This window comes from Benincasa hispida, chromosome 10, assembly GCF_027475165.1.
Source record: "Benincasa hispida cultivar pf3 chromosome 10, pf3_genome.v1.1, whole genome shotgun sequence".
NCBI classification, from domain to species: Eukaryota; Viridiplantae; Streptophyta; class Magnoliopsida; order Cucurbitales; family Cucurbitaceae; genus Benincasa; species Benincasa hispida.
The window spans coordinates 31,718,527-31,733,360 of record NC_143487.1 but is presented as its reverse complement, the minus strand read 5'-3'; the positions used below and the strand labels follow the sequence as shown (position 1 = coordinate 31,733,360).

The window sequence follows — 14,834 nt, the reverse complement described above, 5'->3', positions numbered from 1 at the left end:
GTTTGGTGTGTATAGTTATTTGGTCTGAGTTCAGATATCTGTATTTGAGGTGTATAGTTGAGTTCATATGTATGGGGCATCTTGTGCAATTTTTTGAACTCTAAACCCTAAACCCTAAATATGGATTGAAATTTTTGTTCTTTTAATTTTTAAAGTTTTTCTTTCTTTCTTTTTTTGTTTTTTGTTTTGTTTTTTTTTTTTTTTTTTTTTTTTTTTTTTTGTAATGAACAATGATCAATCCATTATATTTCCTGTAGGAACATAGTTAAATAAATGAAAAACCAAAGAGAAATTAAAACTTTTGATTCCTAATTTTTCTTCATGAATTTCATCATCATTGTCTTCTTTTTCTTTTTTCTCCTATTGGTGTTCCGTATTTTTACTTTATCATGAATTTTTATAATTGAATCTCCCGCATCATCTTAACCATCAATGTAACGCCACCACATTTCTCCAATAATTTCACTTCAATTCCTCTGAAATTGGAGGATCATCAGAGAACAAATCTCCATTTTTTTACTATTCTTACCAAAAAAATGTTCTAGGAAAAAAATCTCCATTTGATGGTTTTTGTTTTTTTTTTTGTTATGTGTTACATACTATGCAACTACATATATACTTTTCCAAATATTATTAACACTCATTTGATATGTGAATTCAATCAAATAAAAATATATTTTACAAATTCACTACACGAAGGTCAAACCTTCGAAAAACATTTAATAAACCTTTGATATATTTTTTCTCAAAGGTTATCTCAATCTTTGAAAAGTGTCGAAATAGATCCTGTTGAAAAAACTTTTTCAAAGGTTTACTAACCTTCGAAAAATATTATTTTTCAAAGGTTGATTAACTTTCAAAAATTATTATTTTTCAAAAGTTATATATATTCGATAATTGTCAAATTATTTATCAATAATTATCTATCTTTTTTGAAAGTTTTCATTAATTTTAAAGGCTTATCATGTTATTTTCAAAATTTTTAAAACCTTCATAAAAACTTATTTATCAACAATTGTATATCCTTCAAAAATTCTCTTACAAAACATTTTAGCACATTTATTGACAAATCTCGGAGGGTTGTTTTTATTAATTCATTTACATGTAGTACCCTAAATTACAAAGTATAAAAATAGAATAGAAAAAATAGACAATGACATGGATGGAAGTAAACTTATATGTTAAAAGGCTATCGAAATTCTATAACATTAAACTATAATTGATCAACTAGAAACAAATTTTTTACGCATCTCTGCCATCATTTTTTGAAATCTATCCTCAAAACGATTTTCTAATTCACTTATTTGATGCCTAAGTGTTTCTACCTCAACCTCTCTTTGTTGTTCAGATTCTTTTCTTTGTCATTTAGATTCTTGAAGTTGTTGTTCAGACTCATTAAGACGACGCTCAAGATCGCGTATAGTAGACGATGATCCAAACAACTCAGAAGAAGTAACACCTACTCCATAACTACGAACACGCCCGTATTTCTCCGGTTCAAATACTCGTACAAAAATCTCATCATTGTTCATGTCAAGTATACCATCAATCACTTGAGAAGCATATGATTTAAGTTCTGGCTACAAATATAAATTCACATATTATAATTCTAAATTCAAATGTTTACAACAAACAAAAACATGTCTTTTTTGAGATTTAAGAAGTACTTTTATCTCAAATGGGGAAGATGGAGATTCAAGAAGTATTTTTATTACATCTAACAACATCAAATTATTACTTTAAACTAATTTACAATTCAAAGAATAAAGGGAGAGAATGACAATAAAAGAAAAGTAAATAATGTATTTAAAAGTAGTTAAATAATATAAATATTCATCATGATTTTTCATTGTGTTTTTAGTTTAAAAAATTCAGAAAACTACTTGTTTAAAGGTATGTGCTCAATGGTCCATTGGTTGGTATTGTTCCACACAAGTCATTATTTGAGACATCCTTGATGAAACAAAGGAGACACAATCCATCATATACCAATCACATGATATGACATAAAACTTCAACCATGGATATATATCACCTAAATGAACTAATACACAACAGTGAAATTATACAGACTTACACAAGTTTAAGACTTGTAATTCCAGTAAGTTCTCTCGAGATTGATCCATTTAATCGGTTATCATTAAGGCGTCTACAAAACAGAATAAGAGTTCAGACAAAAGATTGTGAAAAGAAAGGGTCACAAGAGAGTATTCATTCAGATTTTACTTCCATCCAGAAAAAAAGAGAAAAGAATATCTCATTACTTCCTCCTTGAACCGATCCATAGAACACTACTTCGGCTGGTCCTGTCATGTATACATGGTTGTCTTGCTCGCTCCACTCTATCTGTAATGGTCCTCCAGGCAGATTGACGGTGCAATTCTGTCTCGAGATATTTGAAAATAATGTTAGGAAATTTAAAGGAAAGGATTGAAGTTTGCATGATCTTTGTTTTTCTCTGTTTAAATAACCATATTGTGTAATTATACTGATGAAACTAAATCATATTACTGATGTGGGGCTAAAATATACACATGATCTTCTTACCCGTCTAGCATGACCTTCAAGAACTGCTGCAAGAACGACCGTACAGGCTCCGGTTCCACAAGCAAGTGTTGCATCTGTAGTGTGATTGAGAAGTACATAAAGCAGGTTTGTAATGAAGTGATTCACTATTCATATACTTATAACTTAAATTTATCTTAAATTATATAAAATTCAAACCTGCACCACGCTCCCACACGCGCATTTTAAGGTGTGAATTGGAGAAGACTTGCACAAATTCTATATAAGCAGGGTAAAAAAAGCATCCCAGTGAACAAAAAAGTAAAAAGATTACATTCATAGAGAGGGAAGAGAACACCCTTTAAATGGTTAGGAAAAAACTACATTTGCACAAAGATATATACCTCAACCAGAAAAAGTTGAAATCCCAAACTTGCTAAAAAACCAACCTGTATTTGTTCGTGCTGGAAACATCTCACGATGTTCAAATTTTGGACCAATTGCAGCTAAATTTATGTCATCGACCTGCAGATTTTGTTCATGACCAGGCTAAGTCAGCACAAATAGTAACTCAAAACTCTATGAAGTTGCATTGCAGAGTTTAGAATGCTATAAGCTATATTAGATCAAAGGAGGGAAAAAATTACTTAAATGTCAAAGAAGCTGATCCATCACCAGAGGTTTCGTCATAACTTTGTATTGCTTCTTAATTTAATTGTACTCATTGGTTCATTGATGCTCTTACATCTATCATTACAATGTTGAACACATCTCAATCAATCAACAAAACTATGATATATTATGTATATATGGAGCCTACAAAGTACTCAGGATCTCTTGTACTTAATATTAAAGTGTAACTTATAGTTTTTAATCTACTAAATCACTTAAACAATATATACAACTTGCAAAGTGATTATATTTATGTAAAAGAAAAGAAAACAAAAGAGCAAGCCACTGTAATCCACGTTAGGAACTTTAAGAAGATTTAGAAGAGTGAATGGGATGTTGCAAAATATACATATTAAATAAATACCTGGTCAATTTTGTTGCCAGAAGTTACACAATGGGGATTTCCCATACTGACACAGGTCACGTTCCACGCAACTCCATCTACTTCAATGTCTGCCTTCACAACAGATTGGTCTGTAGTTGGTGCCAATCGGGTAGGCACATCTGATGCTTTGAGAATCGGTTCACCAGACATTTTACTTGAAATTCCATGTATGTTAAGATGGACATGGAACAAAAAAAAAAAATTCAGAAACCTACTTGTTTAAAGGCATGTGCTCAATGGTCCACTGGTTGGCATTGTTTCACACAAGTCATTGTTTGAGACATCTTTAAAACAAAGGAGACACAATCCATCATAAACCAATCACATGATATGGTACAAAACTTCAATCAGGGATGTATATCACCTAAATGAACTAATACACAACACGAAATTATACAAAGACTTACATAAGTTTAAGACTTGTAATTCTAGTAAGTTCTCTCGAGATTGGTCCATTTAATCAGTTATCATTAAGCCATCTGCAAAACAGAATAAGAGTTCAGACAAAAGATTGTGAAAAGAAAGGGTCACCGGAGAAAGCATTCATTCAGATTTTACCTCCATCCAGAAACAAAAAGATGTTAGCCATTAGTTTCACAATCCTAACATGTCACACCCCGCCCCATCATTAGTTCCTGCATCTATCGCTTAACTCCAGCGGCCCATCGTGTTGCTCAATCGTTTAGTAAACAATCTCGCTCTCAACGATCTCGCACATAGCTTATCGTTTAGCTACCGCACCCATCATTTATCTCCATCGTTTAGCGCTGACGCCTTATCGTCTAACACATCTGCCTATTGCTTAACGTCATCGTCCAGCGCCTGTGTCTATCGCCCAACGCTCACCGCTTAGTATTCCGCCTATCATGTAGTGCGTCTGCTCATCGTTTAGCGTAGCATGACTAAGCGCTATTGTCCAGCTTCTACGCTTATCGTCTAGCGCTTTCACTGATCATGCAGTACTTTGCCTATCGATCGCCTACCTCTTTGCTTAGCTCCGCGAATTGCTATACGATCACCTATCTCATCATTTAGCTTACTACATTGCTACACGATCGTCCAGTGCCCGCCTACACGATCGCCTACCTCATCGTGTAGCGTCGCTCACTTACTAGCCAATCATCTACCTCATCGTGTAGCTTTGCTCATTTGTTACACGATCGTTTACCCAATGCCTTGCACTCAACATTTCGCTTTCTCTGCTCTTGCTCATGCATACCCAACGCATGAGCAACTCTTGGCAACACCTCTTGCTAATACTTCGGCCAATCATGCGTCCAACCTTACAAACGCATGGTTGCCTTCTCACCTTCCAACCTTACAAACGCATGCGTCCAACATTACATCTACTAAAATAAAAATCTCCATTACAATTCACAGAGGAAATATAAGAGCTGCTTGCGAACCTAAAAGTGATGGAATGGCTCTGCTGAGCTACTTGCGAACCTAAGAGCTGAGATCAGAGCTTGAGCCTAAAAGTGAAGGAATGGCTCAGCGGAGCTGGAACAGAGCAAACGAAACAAAGCTTAGCAGCGAAACGAACAGCGTGAAGATGAAGAAGAACCATGAAATCAAAACAGCAAGATGAACGAAACGAAACGAAAACGAAATCAAAACAACACGAAGATGAACGAAACGAAATAAGCAAAAACAATGAAGCAGAACTGTAAACACAAGATGAAGAAGAATCACGAAATCAAAACAGCAAGATGAACGAAACAAAACGAAAACGAAATCAAAACAGCGCGAGAACGAAACGAAATAAGCAAAAACAATGAAATAGAACTGTAAACACAAGATGAAGAAGAACCATGAAATCAAAACAGCAAGATGAACGAAACGAAACGAAAACGAAATCAAAACAGCGCGAAGATGAACGAAACGAAATAAGCAAAAAAAATGAAGCAAACACAAGATGAAGAAGAACCACGAAATCAAAACAGCAAGATGATGTACGGATCTGAATGGCGACAAGCAAGATGAAGAAGAACCACAAAATCAAAACCCTAGATGTTTTTTTTTGTTTTCTTTTCTAAATTATTACAAATGCATATTTTGTAATAATTCCTAAAACTATAATCAATTTGACTATTCTTTTAGAATAAAAATAAATAAATATCACTTGCACATAACCTATCGTTTAGCTACTACGCCCATCGTTTACCTCTATCGTTTAGCGCTGACGTCTTATCGTCTAACGCATCTGCCTATCGCTTAACGTCATCACCAAGCACCTGCGTCTATCGCCCAACGCCCATCACTTAGTATTCTGCTTATCGTGTAGCGCGTCTACTCATCGTTTAGCGCAACACGGCTATCGTCTAGTGCTATCGTCCAGCTCTATCGTCTAGCACTTTCACTGATCGTGTAGTACTTTGCCTATCGTATAGCCCGATCGTCTAGCGTGTCACTCCTCATCGTTTAACGCCACACACATCTTCACGATTGTCTAATGCATCCGCCTATCACTTAATGTCACTGCCCAGCGTCTGTGTCTATCGTCCAACGTCCATCGCTTAGTATTCCATCTATCGTTTAGCGCATTTGCTCATCGTTTAGCATAGCACGACTATCGTCTAAAGCTATCGTCCAGCTTCTACGTTTATTGTCTAGCGTTTTTACTAATTATGCAATACTTTGCCTATCGTATAGCCCGATCGTCTAGTGCGTCACTCCTTATTGTTTAACGTCGTGCGCAACTTCACGATCGTCTAACGCATCTTCACGATCCTAACCTTTCTCGAAGGTTTTTATTAACCTTCAATAAAAGGTGCATATTTTTCAAAGGACTTATCAAAGCCTCCGATAAATGTATGTCTTTCTCAAATATTTTTATTACCCTTCAATAAAAAACTACATATTTCTCAAAGGTTTTTTCAAAACCTCCAATAAATATATATCTTTTTCAAAGGTTTTTATTAACCTTCGATAAAAAAGCACATATTTCTCAAAGAATTTTTCAATACCTTCAATAAATGTATATCTTTCTCAAAAGTTTTTATTAACCTTCAATAAAAGGTGCGTATTTTTCAAAGGACTTATCAAAGCCTCCGATTAATGTATGTATTTCTCAAAGGTTTTTATTACCCTTCGATAAAAACTAGTTTTTTCAAAATCTCCAATAAATATATATCTTTTTCAAAGGTTTTTATTAACCTTCAATAAAAAAGTACATATTTCTCAAAAGTTTTTCCAATACCTTCAATAAATGTATATCTTTCTCAAAGGTTTTTTATAACATCCGATAAAAGATTGTCGAAATAGCTCAATTTTCTTGTAATGATTTTTAAGTATAAATATTGCACTTGATGTAAACAAAATATTATTATTTATGTAATCAACAACTCGACAACATACTTAAACAGTCATCGGTCTTATAATAAAAAGTGGGTCGAAGTTGATTATCAAAGATGATTTTCACTGGAGTCTGAAGTTAGTCACATGAAGATGGTATTAGAGTTGGTAGCTAGAGTTTGTCGTTGGAGGGAGTTTTGTAACCTCGAAGTTGATCGTCGGAGTTGGTTGCGCGAAGGTGGTTGTCGAAGTTGATGAATGCTCTTCGTTAAGAGTTCCTTCAGTCCATGCACTCCAATTCTGTCTGGGAACTTGTAGATCAACCCGATAGAGTTAAACCCATAGGTTGCGAATGGATCTACAAGAGAAAACTGAGTGTAGATGGAAAGGTGCAAACTTTTAAGGCTTGACTAGTAGCAAAGGGTTATACACAGGTTGAGGGAGTGGACTATGAAGAAACTTTCTCACCTCTTACTATGATTAAGTTTATCCAAATTCTCTTATCTATTGCTACATATTATGACTATAAGATATGATAAATGGATGTCAAGGCTGTCTTTTTGAATGGTAATCTTAACGAAACCATCTACATGACCCAATCAGAGGATTCATTGAATGAGTTCAAGAGAAAAAGGTTTGCAAGCTTAATCGATCCATTTATGAATTGAAACAAGAATCTTCGACCTTGGAATATAAAGTTTGATGCTGCAATCAAATCTTATGGCTTTGATCAAAATGTTGATGAGCCTTGTGTTTAGAAGAAGATCATCAACAGTTCAGTAGCTTTTCTTGTGTAGTATGTGGCTGATATCCTACTTATGGGGAATGATGTAGGTTACCTAACTACCATTAAAGAATGGCTAGCTGCTCAATTCCAAATGAAATATTTCGGTGAAGCACAATTTATTCTAGGGATTCAAATTATAAAGGATCGAAAGAATAAATCACTACCCTTGTCTCAAGCATCCTATATTGACAAAGTGCTTGCCAAATATTCGATGCAAAATTCCAAGAAGGGTTTGTTACCTTTCAAACATGGAATTATCTTGTCTAAGGAACAGTGTCCTAAGACACCACAAGAGGTTGAGGAAATGAGACGGATTCCCTATGCATCTGCAGTGGGTAGCTTTATGTATGCCATATTGTGTTCTAGACCTGACATCTATCATGCAGTGGGAGTAGTCAATAAATATCAATCCAATTCAGAATTTGATCACTGGATAACAATTAAAGCTATTCTCAAGTATCTTAGGAGAACAAGAAACTATATGCTTGACGGTGCTAAGGATTTGATCCTTACAGGATACATTAACTCTGATTTTTCAGACTGATAAAAATTCAAGGAAATTCACATCAGGATCGATGTTCACTCTGAATGAAGGAGCTATAGTACGGCACAACATTAAGAAAGATTGTGTTGCAGATGCCACCATGGAGGCCAAGTATGTAGCTGTCTGTGAAATTGTTAAAGAAGTCGTTTGGCTAAAAAATTTTCTAACAGATTTGGAAGTTGTTCCAAATATGTGCTTGCCCATCATACATTATTGTGATACCAGTGGTGTTGCGACAAACTCCAAGGAGCCTCATAGCCACAAACATGGAAAATATATAGAGTGCAAGTATCATTTTATTAGAGAGGTAATGCAATGAGGATATGTGATCGTCACAAAGATTGCCTCAGAGCACAATATTGCTGAACAATTTACAAAGGCTTTCACGACTAAAGTTTTTGAGGGTCACCTGGAGGCTCTGGGTCTACGAGATATGAGTTGTCTAAACTAATGCAAGTGGGAGATTTTATTGGGTATATTGTATGCCTTAGTTTATTGTATTGTATATCGTATTGTATATTAATACTTTGCTTTTCATTGTATATTAATACTTTACTTTCCCACTCATCTTTTATTGTATTTTGATACATTTTACTAGCTTTCGACAAGTGGGAGATTGTTGGGATTGATGTCATATATCTAGTGTATCTCGTGGTTTGTAGTTTTGTTAACAAAAATTATTTATCTAAAAAATTAGAGGTATTTTATTTGACATTTAGACAACATTAATTTAATCCAATAAACTAATATCCAAGGCTATATGATGTCACTTGAACAAAAAGTTGTTGACATACATGTGGTTCATGTTCAAGTAACAACCTAAAAGGTCTATAGTAAATGGATGAAGGTTGGTACCTTATCCTAGTAATACAACATATACAACCCACTTTTTAATTATTACATGAGATGTAAGTATTATAAACAATATGAACCATATTGTTCACGTAAAGACATGTGAGTAGGGGTATCCTGTATAAAGGAGTTTATACATAAATCGGACCACGAAATAATTAGTTTCTCTTTATTACAATGTATTTGAAGAAACTAATATTTCACTAGGATGATCATAAGAGACTTGACCTTAATTCTGAGTGAGTTATGTACTTCCGTTTATGACGACAGTCTTTTGATCTGTATGGGTAAGAGAGGCCATGATAGCCGACTCAATAAGCTTACCATTTTGGAGATTTGTCAAATTAGAGAGATGGGAGCATAGCTACACAAGATGAAATTCACTCATTCCTATTCCTTGGGAAAGTAGATAAATTGCTCCCTTAATAGCTGGTTATGGGCCTTGAACAATGAGGCCTCAACCTCTCACTAGCCCGAGAGGTGTTAGTTTATAGTTGAACTATAAACCATTTGTTCATTAGAGGAATTGCTGGTACATAAGAAGTTAGATGTAACTATAGGGGTAAAACGGTATTTTGACCCAGCTATAGTTATGAGCATTTATGAAGGGTAATCGCTCTATTGATTGGTTATATCCATGGACACTGAAATATATCTATAGTGCAAAGAGTACAACTATTAGTCTTTAGTGGAGTGATCGGTAGTTAATGAATATTGATTTATTGGACTAAACTAAATGAATTTAATCAATTAATCTCGTATCATTGGAGCTTCTGATCTGTAGGTCATAAGGTCCCTTTGTTAGCTCACAAAAGGATAGTAATGAGGAATGATTTAAATTGTTCAAATCAAATGAGAGAATTTTATATTAATAAGATTAATATATAATGGTTAATTATAGATATGATTTATACTCTAAATTATGTAAGAGAGATATATTTGAATATTAAATTTATATGAATTGGATTCATAAAAAGATGTGCACATAAAAATATGTGATATTTATATGCTAATTAATTCTATATTGAATATGATTTAATATAGTTATTTAATTGATTAATTAATTTTTTATTAATTGATTAAGAAATAATGAAGATTAAAGGTTAGTATAAATATATTATATTTATGATAATTCAATAAATGTATATTAAATAGGATTTAATATATAGTTATTTAATTAATGTGTCAATTAATTAAATAAGGGTTATTTAATTAATTAGCACTAAGAGTATAAAATGAAATTCCTGGAGAAGAGGTTCACCTTTCTCCATATAAATATATCCTTATAGCCCATTTAGGGTAAGGACTTTTTACACAAGTGATAGGTCTTGTAAAAGACTCTTTTTTATATTAAAACCCTCAATTCTATCATATTTGTTTTCTTAAAATGTTTACTATTTTGAGGATTTTAGAGCATAATAGAGTCAAATTAACTAAAAGAGATCAAAGGAAGTGGAGAAAAGAAGGAAGAAAATATGAAGATGTGCAGATTTTTTGTCAACTGACATCTTTTGTGTGTCATTAAAAGCAGATTTTTGCTATTTGTTATTGTTTGTTTGACATCAAAACAGGATAGCGTCACGACGTTCTAGAGAATGACAGAAAGTAAGAAAATGTGTGCCACGCCTCTACGCAATTGAGTGTCGGACCAGCGTCAGCCTAGGGTCTCGACGCTGCGACCCTCTACAATACAAATACTGAAATTTTCCAAATTTCAAGAAAGAGAGAACTCGTTTTTTTAGAGAGATTCCACGAACCAAAGCACTTTTCCTTATAATTTCCTGAGAGATTCTGTCAATTTTTGTTCAATCTTTATTCATTTTAATGCCAACTTCAATGGATTTCTTCAAGAGTTCTCCAATTTATGGCTAGGTAAGTAATTTTCTTGGAAAATCTTTAGTCTAAGTTTTAATTCTTGATTTCTTTTGTATAATTTCTTGAATTTTCTACATCTTTGAATGTTCTTGGACTGAATTTGAATAAAAATTGATGGATGATAATTGACGCCTTGATTTTATTGATTTCTTGTATGTAAATCTCCCTTGGCACTATTGCATAATAGAGAGATAGGCCACAAAAATTTAGTTTTCTTGTGTGAATTTGGATTTTTTCCGAATTTAACTCTTGAATTTCTCAATTTAGAGCATTCATATAATCATTCTTGAAATTTACTCTAATGTGTTTCTTGAATGTCATATTCACAATAACCCTAGTTCTTTAAGCAATCTAAGAAAAAGACATGATAAATGTTATATGGAAGTATTTTTTACTTAGATTAGGACTAATTGGTATGATTCATGTTAATTGGCTATATAGGTCTTTAGGGACTTTCCCTATTAGATTATGAGATGTTGATTTTTCAAGCATGTGTTCAAGAACAATGTTAGAATTAAACTTAGTAACAAGATTTTCCAAAAATCTCTCTCTATCAATTCTTTACTAAAAAAAAATAGTTTGTTATACAATTCTTGCTACAATTGCTTTTATCTTCATTCTAGTTAGTTTTTTTAAAACAACCACCTCCCTCCCCTCGGTTTTATTGCTTCTGCATTTTGGAATTCAAATAGTCAATTTTTAGGCCAATTATTTGCGGTTCTCTTGGATTGACCTCTTATTTCCACTATTACTACGTGTTAGTTCTAAATGTAGCTAGAGTACAAATAAATTTCATTTGTTTTGGGTAGATAGAATTAACGACACCTACTTTACACCAAACAACAAGCCTCCACCTTCTCTCTAACTTTTCTCTAGAAATTCTCTACCCTTTTTATCCTCAAAATTTCTTGGAGACCACACTTCCAAGTGCTTTAGAATCCAAGAGGATAGCAAGGTAACTTTGTTGGTGATGTTCTCCTTCTTGGAGAAGTTCGAGATCGTTAATAATAGTGGAAGAGGAAAGCTAAAGGAATCAACAAATGTGAGTTTTGATTTCTTCTCTTCTTCATCTTTTCTAGCATGCTTATGTTTTTGTTTGAATGTTTATCCTCAAATGCATGTTTTATTTTACTCTTTTTGTTTTCATAAGACACGAATATCTAAATGCAAGGCATTCATACCTTTCGCGGGAATTCGATTCCTTCATATTAACTATTGATCACTGCACTAAAGACTGATAGTTGCACTCTTCACACTGTATAAATATTTTTGTGTCCATGGATATAACCAATCAACAGAGCAACGACCCTCATAAATGCTCATAACTACAGCTGGCTCAAAATACCGTTTTACCCTTACAATTACATCTAACTTCTTAAGTACCACTAATTCCTCTAATGAACAAATAGTTTAAAGTTCAACTATAAACTAACACCTCTCAAGCCAGTGAGAGGTTGAGATCTCATTGTTCAAGACTCGAAACTAGCTATTAAGAGAGCAATTTATCTACTTTCTCAAGGAATAACAATGAGTGAATTCCATCTTGGGTAGTTGTGTTTTCAGCTCCGAAATTAGATAAATCCTCAAAATGGTAAGCATATTGAGTCGGCTATCATGGCCACTCTCACTCATACAAATCAAAAAACTGCCGTCATAAATAGGAGTTCACAACTCACTCAGGATTAAGGTCAAGCCTCCTATAGTCATCCTAGTGAAATATTAGTTTTTTCAAGTAACGATGTTATAAAGAGAAACTAATTATTTCGTGGTTCGATCTTTGTATAAACTCCTTTATACAAGATACCCTCACTCACATATCTTTACATGAACAATATGGTTCATATTATTTGTAACACTTACATCTCATGTAACAATTACAAAGTGGGTAGTATCTGCTGTGTTATCAAGATAAGGCATCCAACCTTCGTTCATTTACTGCAGACATTTTAGGTTATTACTTGAACATGAACCACATGTATGTCAACCACATACTGTTCAAGTGACATCATATAACCTTGGATCTTAGTTTATTTGATTGAATTAATGTTGTATAAATGTCAAATAAAATACCTCTGATTTTGTTAGATAAATAATTTGTGTTAACAAAACTAAACCACGAGATACACTAGATTTTGAACATCAATCCCAACCATCTACCATTTGTCCAAAGCTAGGGAAATGTATCAAAATACAATAAAGTTGAGCTGGAAATTAAAGTATCAATATACAATGTAAGGTAAAGTACAAATCAATCTTTACACTATTCATCTCATCTCGTAATCTTCTTAGATTCATAGTCTTTAAATTAAGTGTTAAGGTTGTTTTGAGGTAAAACTTATCTAAACGTTCTTTAAATTTATATTACGATTCTAAGTTGATATATTTATATTATGTGTGAAAGCTCTAAGTAGTTTTAAAACTCTTAATTGAACATTTTATCAAATATTCCTAATGAACTAACCATTTTTATTCTGTTTTATTTTTGTTAGGGCTAAGCTTGTAGGAAAAATCATGTAAAAACTCAAGTATAATTCGGAAGATGGAAACATTTGTTGCTCAATTCAAATCCAAGGGCCTCAAGAGTAAGATCCACTCCCACAAATGTCAAATGGTATACTGTGCATATATAAAAATATGATTCCAGTTACAAATCTTGATTATTGTTGTATGTTGTTTAGAAATCATATTAGTTAGATGTCACATTAAATTGATTAACTGTAGTATTTATTTCTCTGAGTTTGTTAAAAAGTAGGTGACTCTTCAACTAATATAGTAGTGTTTGGCTGAAAATTGAATGATGGATTAGGCTTATATATGATGAATCAATGTTGAATGTGTCTAAATTTGGATTGCATCTAATCATGACTTTATTATTGGTTGGATGAGTTTAGTTCGAGGGATATAAGACTAGCACATTGGGGGGAAACTTAATTGGTAAGAGAGTTTCTTTTGAGGCAACTGTTTAGATTTAAGGTTCTTAGTTTTAATACTTCTCTTTTTGTTTGTAGATTTCAAGGAGTTGATGATAATATCCGATTAGGCTTTGACTTTGTTTATATGGTTATGAATTTCCTATCTTCTATATAACTTACAAATTAGATTGTTCACGTATGGACTTTGTTATGAATTTTGTAAACATTTTATGGTTGGTAGTATATATATGACAACTATGTTCAAGGATACATATGCACTTTGTTAGCTAGGTTGGTGAAAAGTTTTGGTTGATTGAAGATGTTTATTCAATATATGTGTTCTTTGTTTACTTGGTTAATAAAATGATCATCCTCTGTATCATTGTTGGACTTCAAAATAGGAAATTAAATAAGTAATTTCTAATAGTACAATTTAAAAAAAAAATGAGCTTAACAAGTAAAACGTGTCAAGCATTCCTTAAGTTGTCCATTTTTTGGTGTCAATAAAAAATTATATTTGACAATTAAAAACTGTGAAGTTGTGAAAAACTTGATCTATAATAAATGTCAAGAATTTAGGTACTTGACACTTAAAATAAGTCGACAAATCTCATATACTTGATAGTTATAACGTATCAAGTAACAATGATACTTAACAGCAAAAAAAAGTAAGTAATACAATTTTGTAGTAGTGAAATATCACATATTTATATGCATATATCCTTTTATGAATCTAATTCACATAAATTTAATATTTGAATCTCATTCAAATACATCTCTCTTATAATATATTTTAGATTATAGATCATATCGATCAGAATTCACTATACTTTATATTAATCATATAAATGTAAAATTTTTTAATTAATTTGAACAATTCAAATAAATTTTTTTTACTATCCGTAGCGAGCTGACAAGAGAACGTTATGGACCTACAAATTAGAAGCTCCAATGATATGAGATTAATCTAGTTAAACCTTTTTTAATTAAATCAATCAATATTCATTA

General features: G+C 32.8%; 1 protein-coding gene across 1 annotated transcript; it reads right to left on the bottom strand.

Annotated features, from left to right (window-relative positions):
* Positions 1–1,361: 1,361 nt before the first annotated feature.
* On the bottom strand, positions 1,362–3,712 carry LOC120088029 (diaminopimelate epimerase, chloroplastic-like). Its single transcript, XM_090306354.1, has 6 exons — positions 3,542–3,712; positions 2,955–3,054; positions 2,725–2,784; positions 2,548–2,621; positions 2,227–2,382; positions 1,362–1,580 (listed from the first exon to the last, which is right to left on the bottom strand). The coding sequence occupies exons 1-6, from the start codon at positions 3,710–3,712 to the stop codon at positions 1,362–1,364; spliced, it is 780 nt and encodes a 259-aa protein (XP_090162480.1).
* Between the last annotated feature and the right edge of the window lie 11,122 nt (positions 3,713–14,834).

What these genes read in the sequence shown, in the direction of transcription:
- LOC120088029 (XM_090306354.1), bottom strand. Translation starts at nt 3,712, where the DNA reads ATGTCTGGTGAACCGATTCTCAAAGCATCAGATGTGCCTACCCGATTG. An exon ending in CTGGCAACAAAATTGACCAG is followed by an intron (nt 3,055 to 3,541) that starts GTATTTATTTAA and finishes GTGCTGACTTAG; the next exon opens with CCTGGTCATGAACAAAATCT. An exon ending in TTGAAGGTCATGCTAGACGG is followed by an intron (nt 2,383 to 2,547) that starts GTAAGAAGATCA and finishes ATCTCGAGACAG; the next exon opens with AATTGCACCGTCAATCTGCC.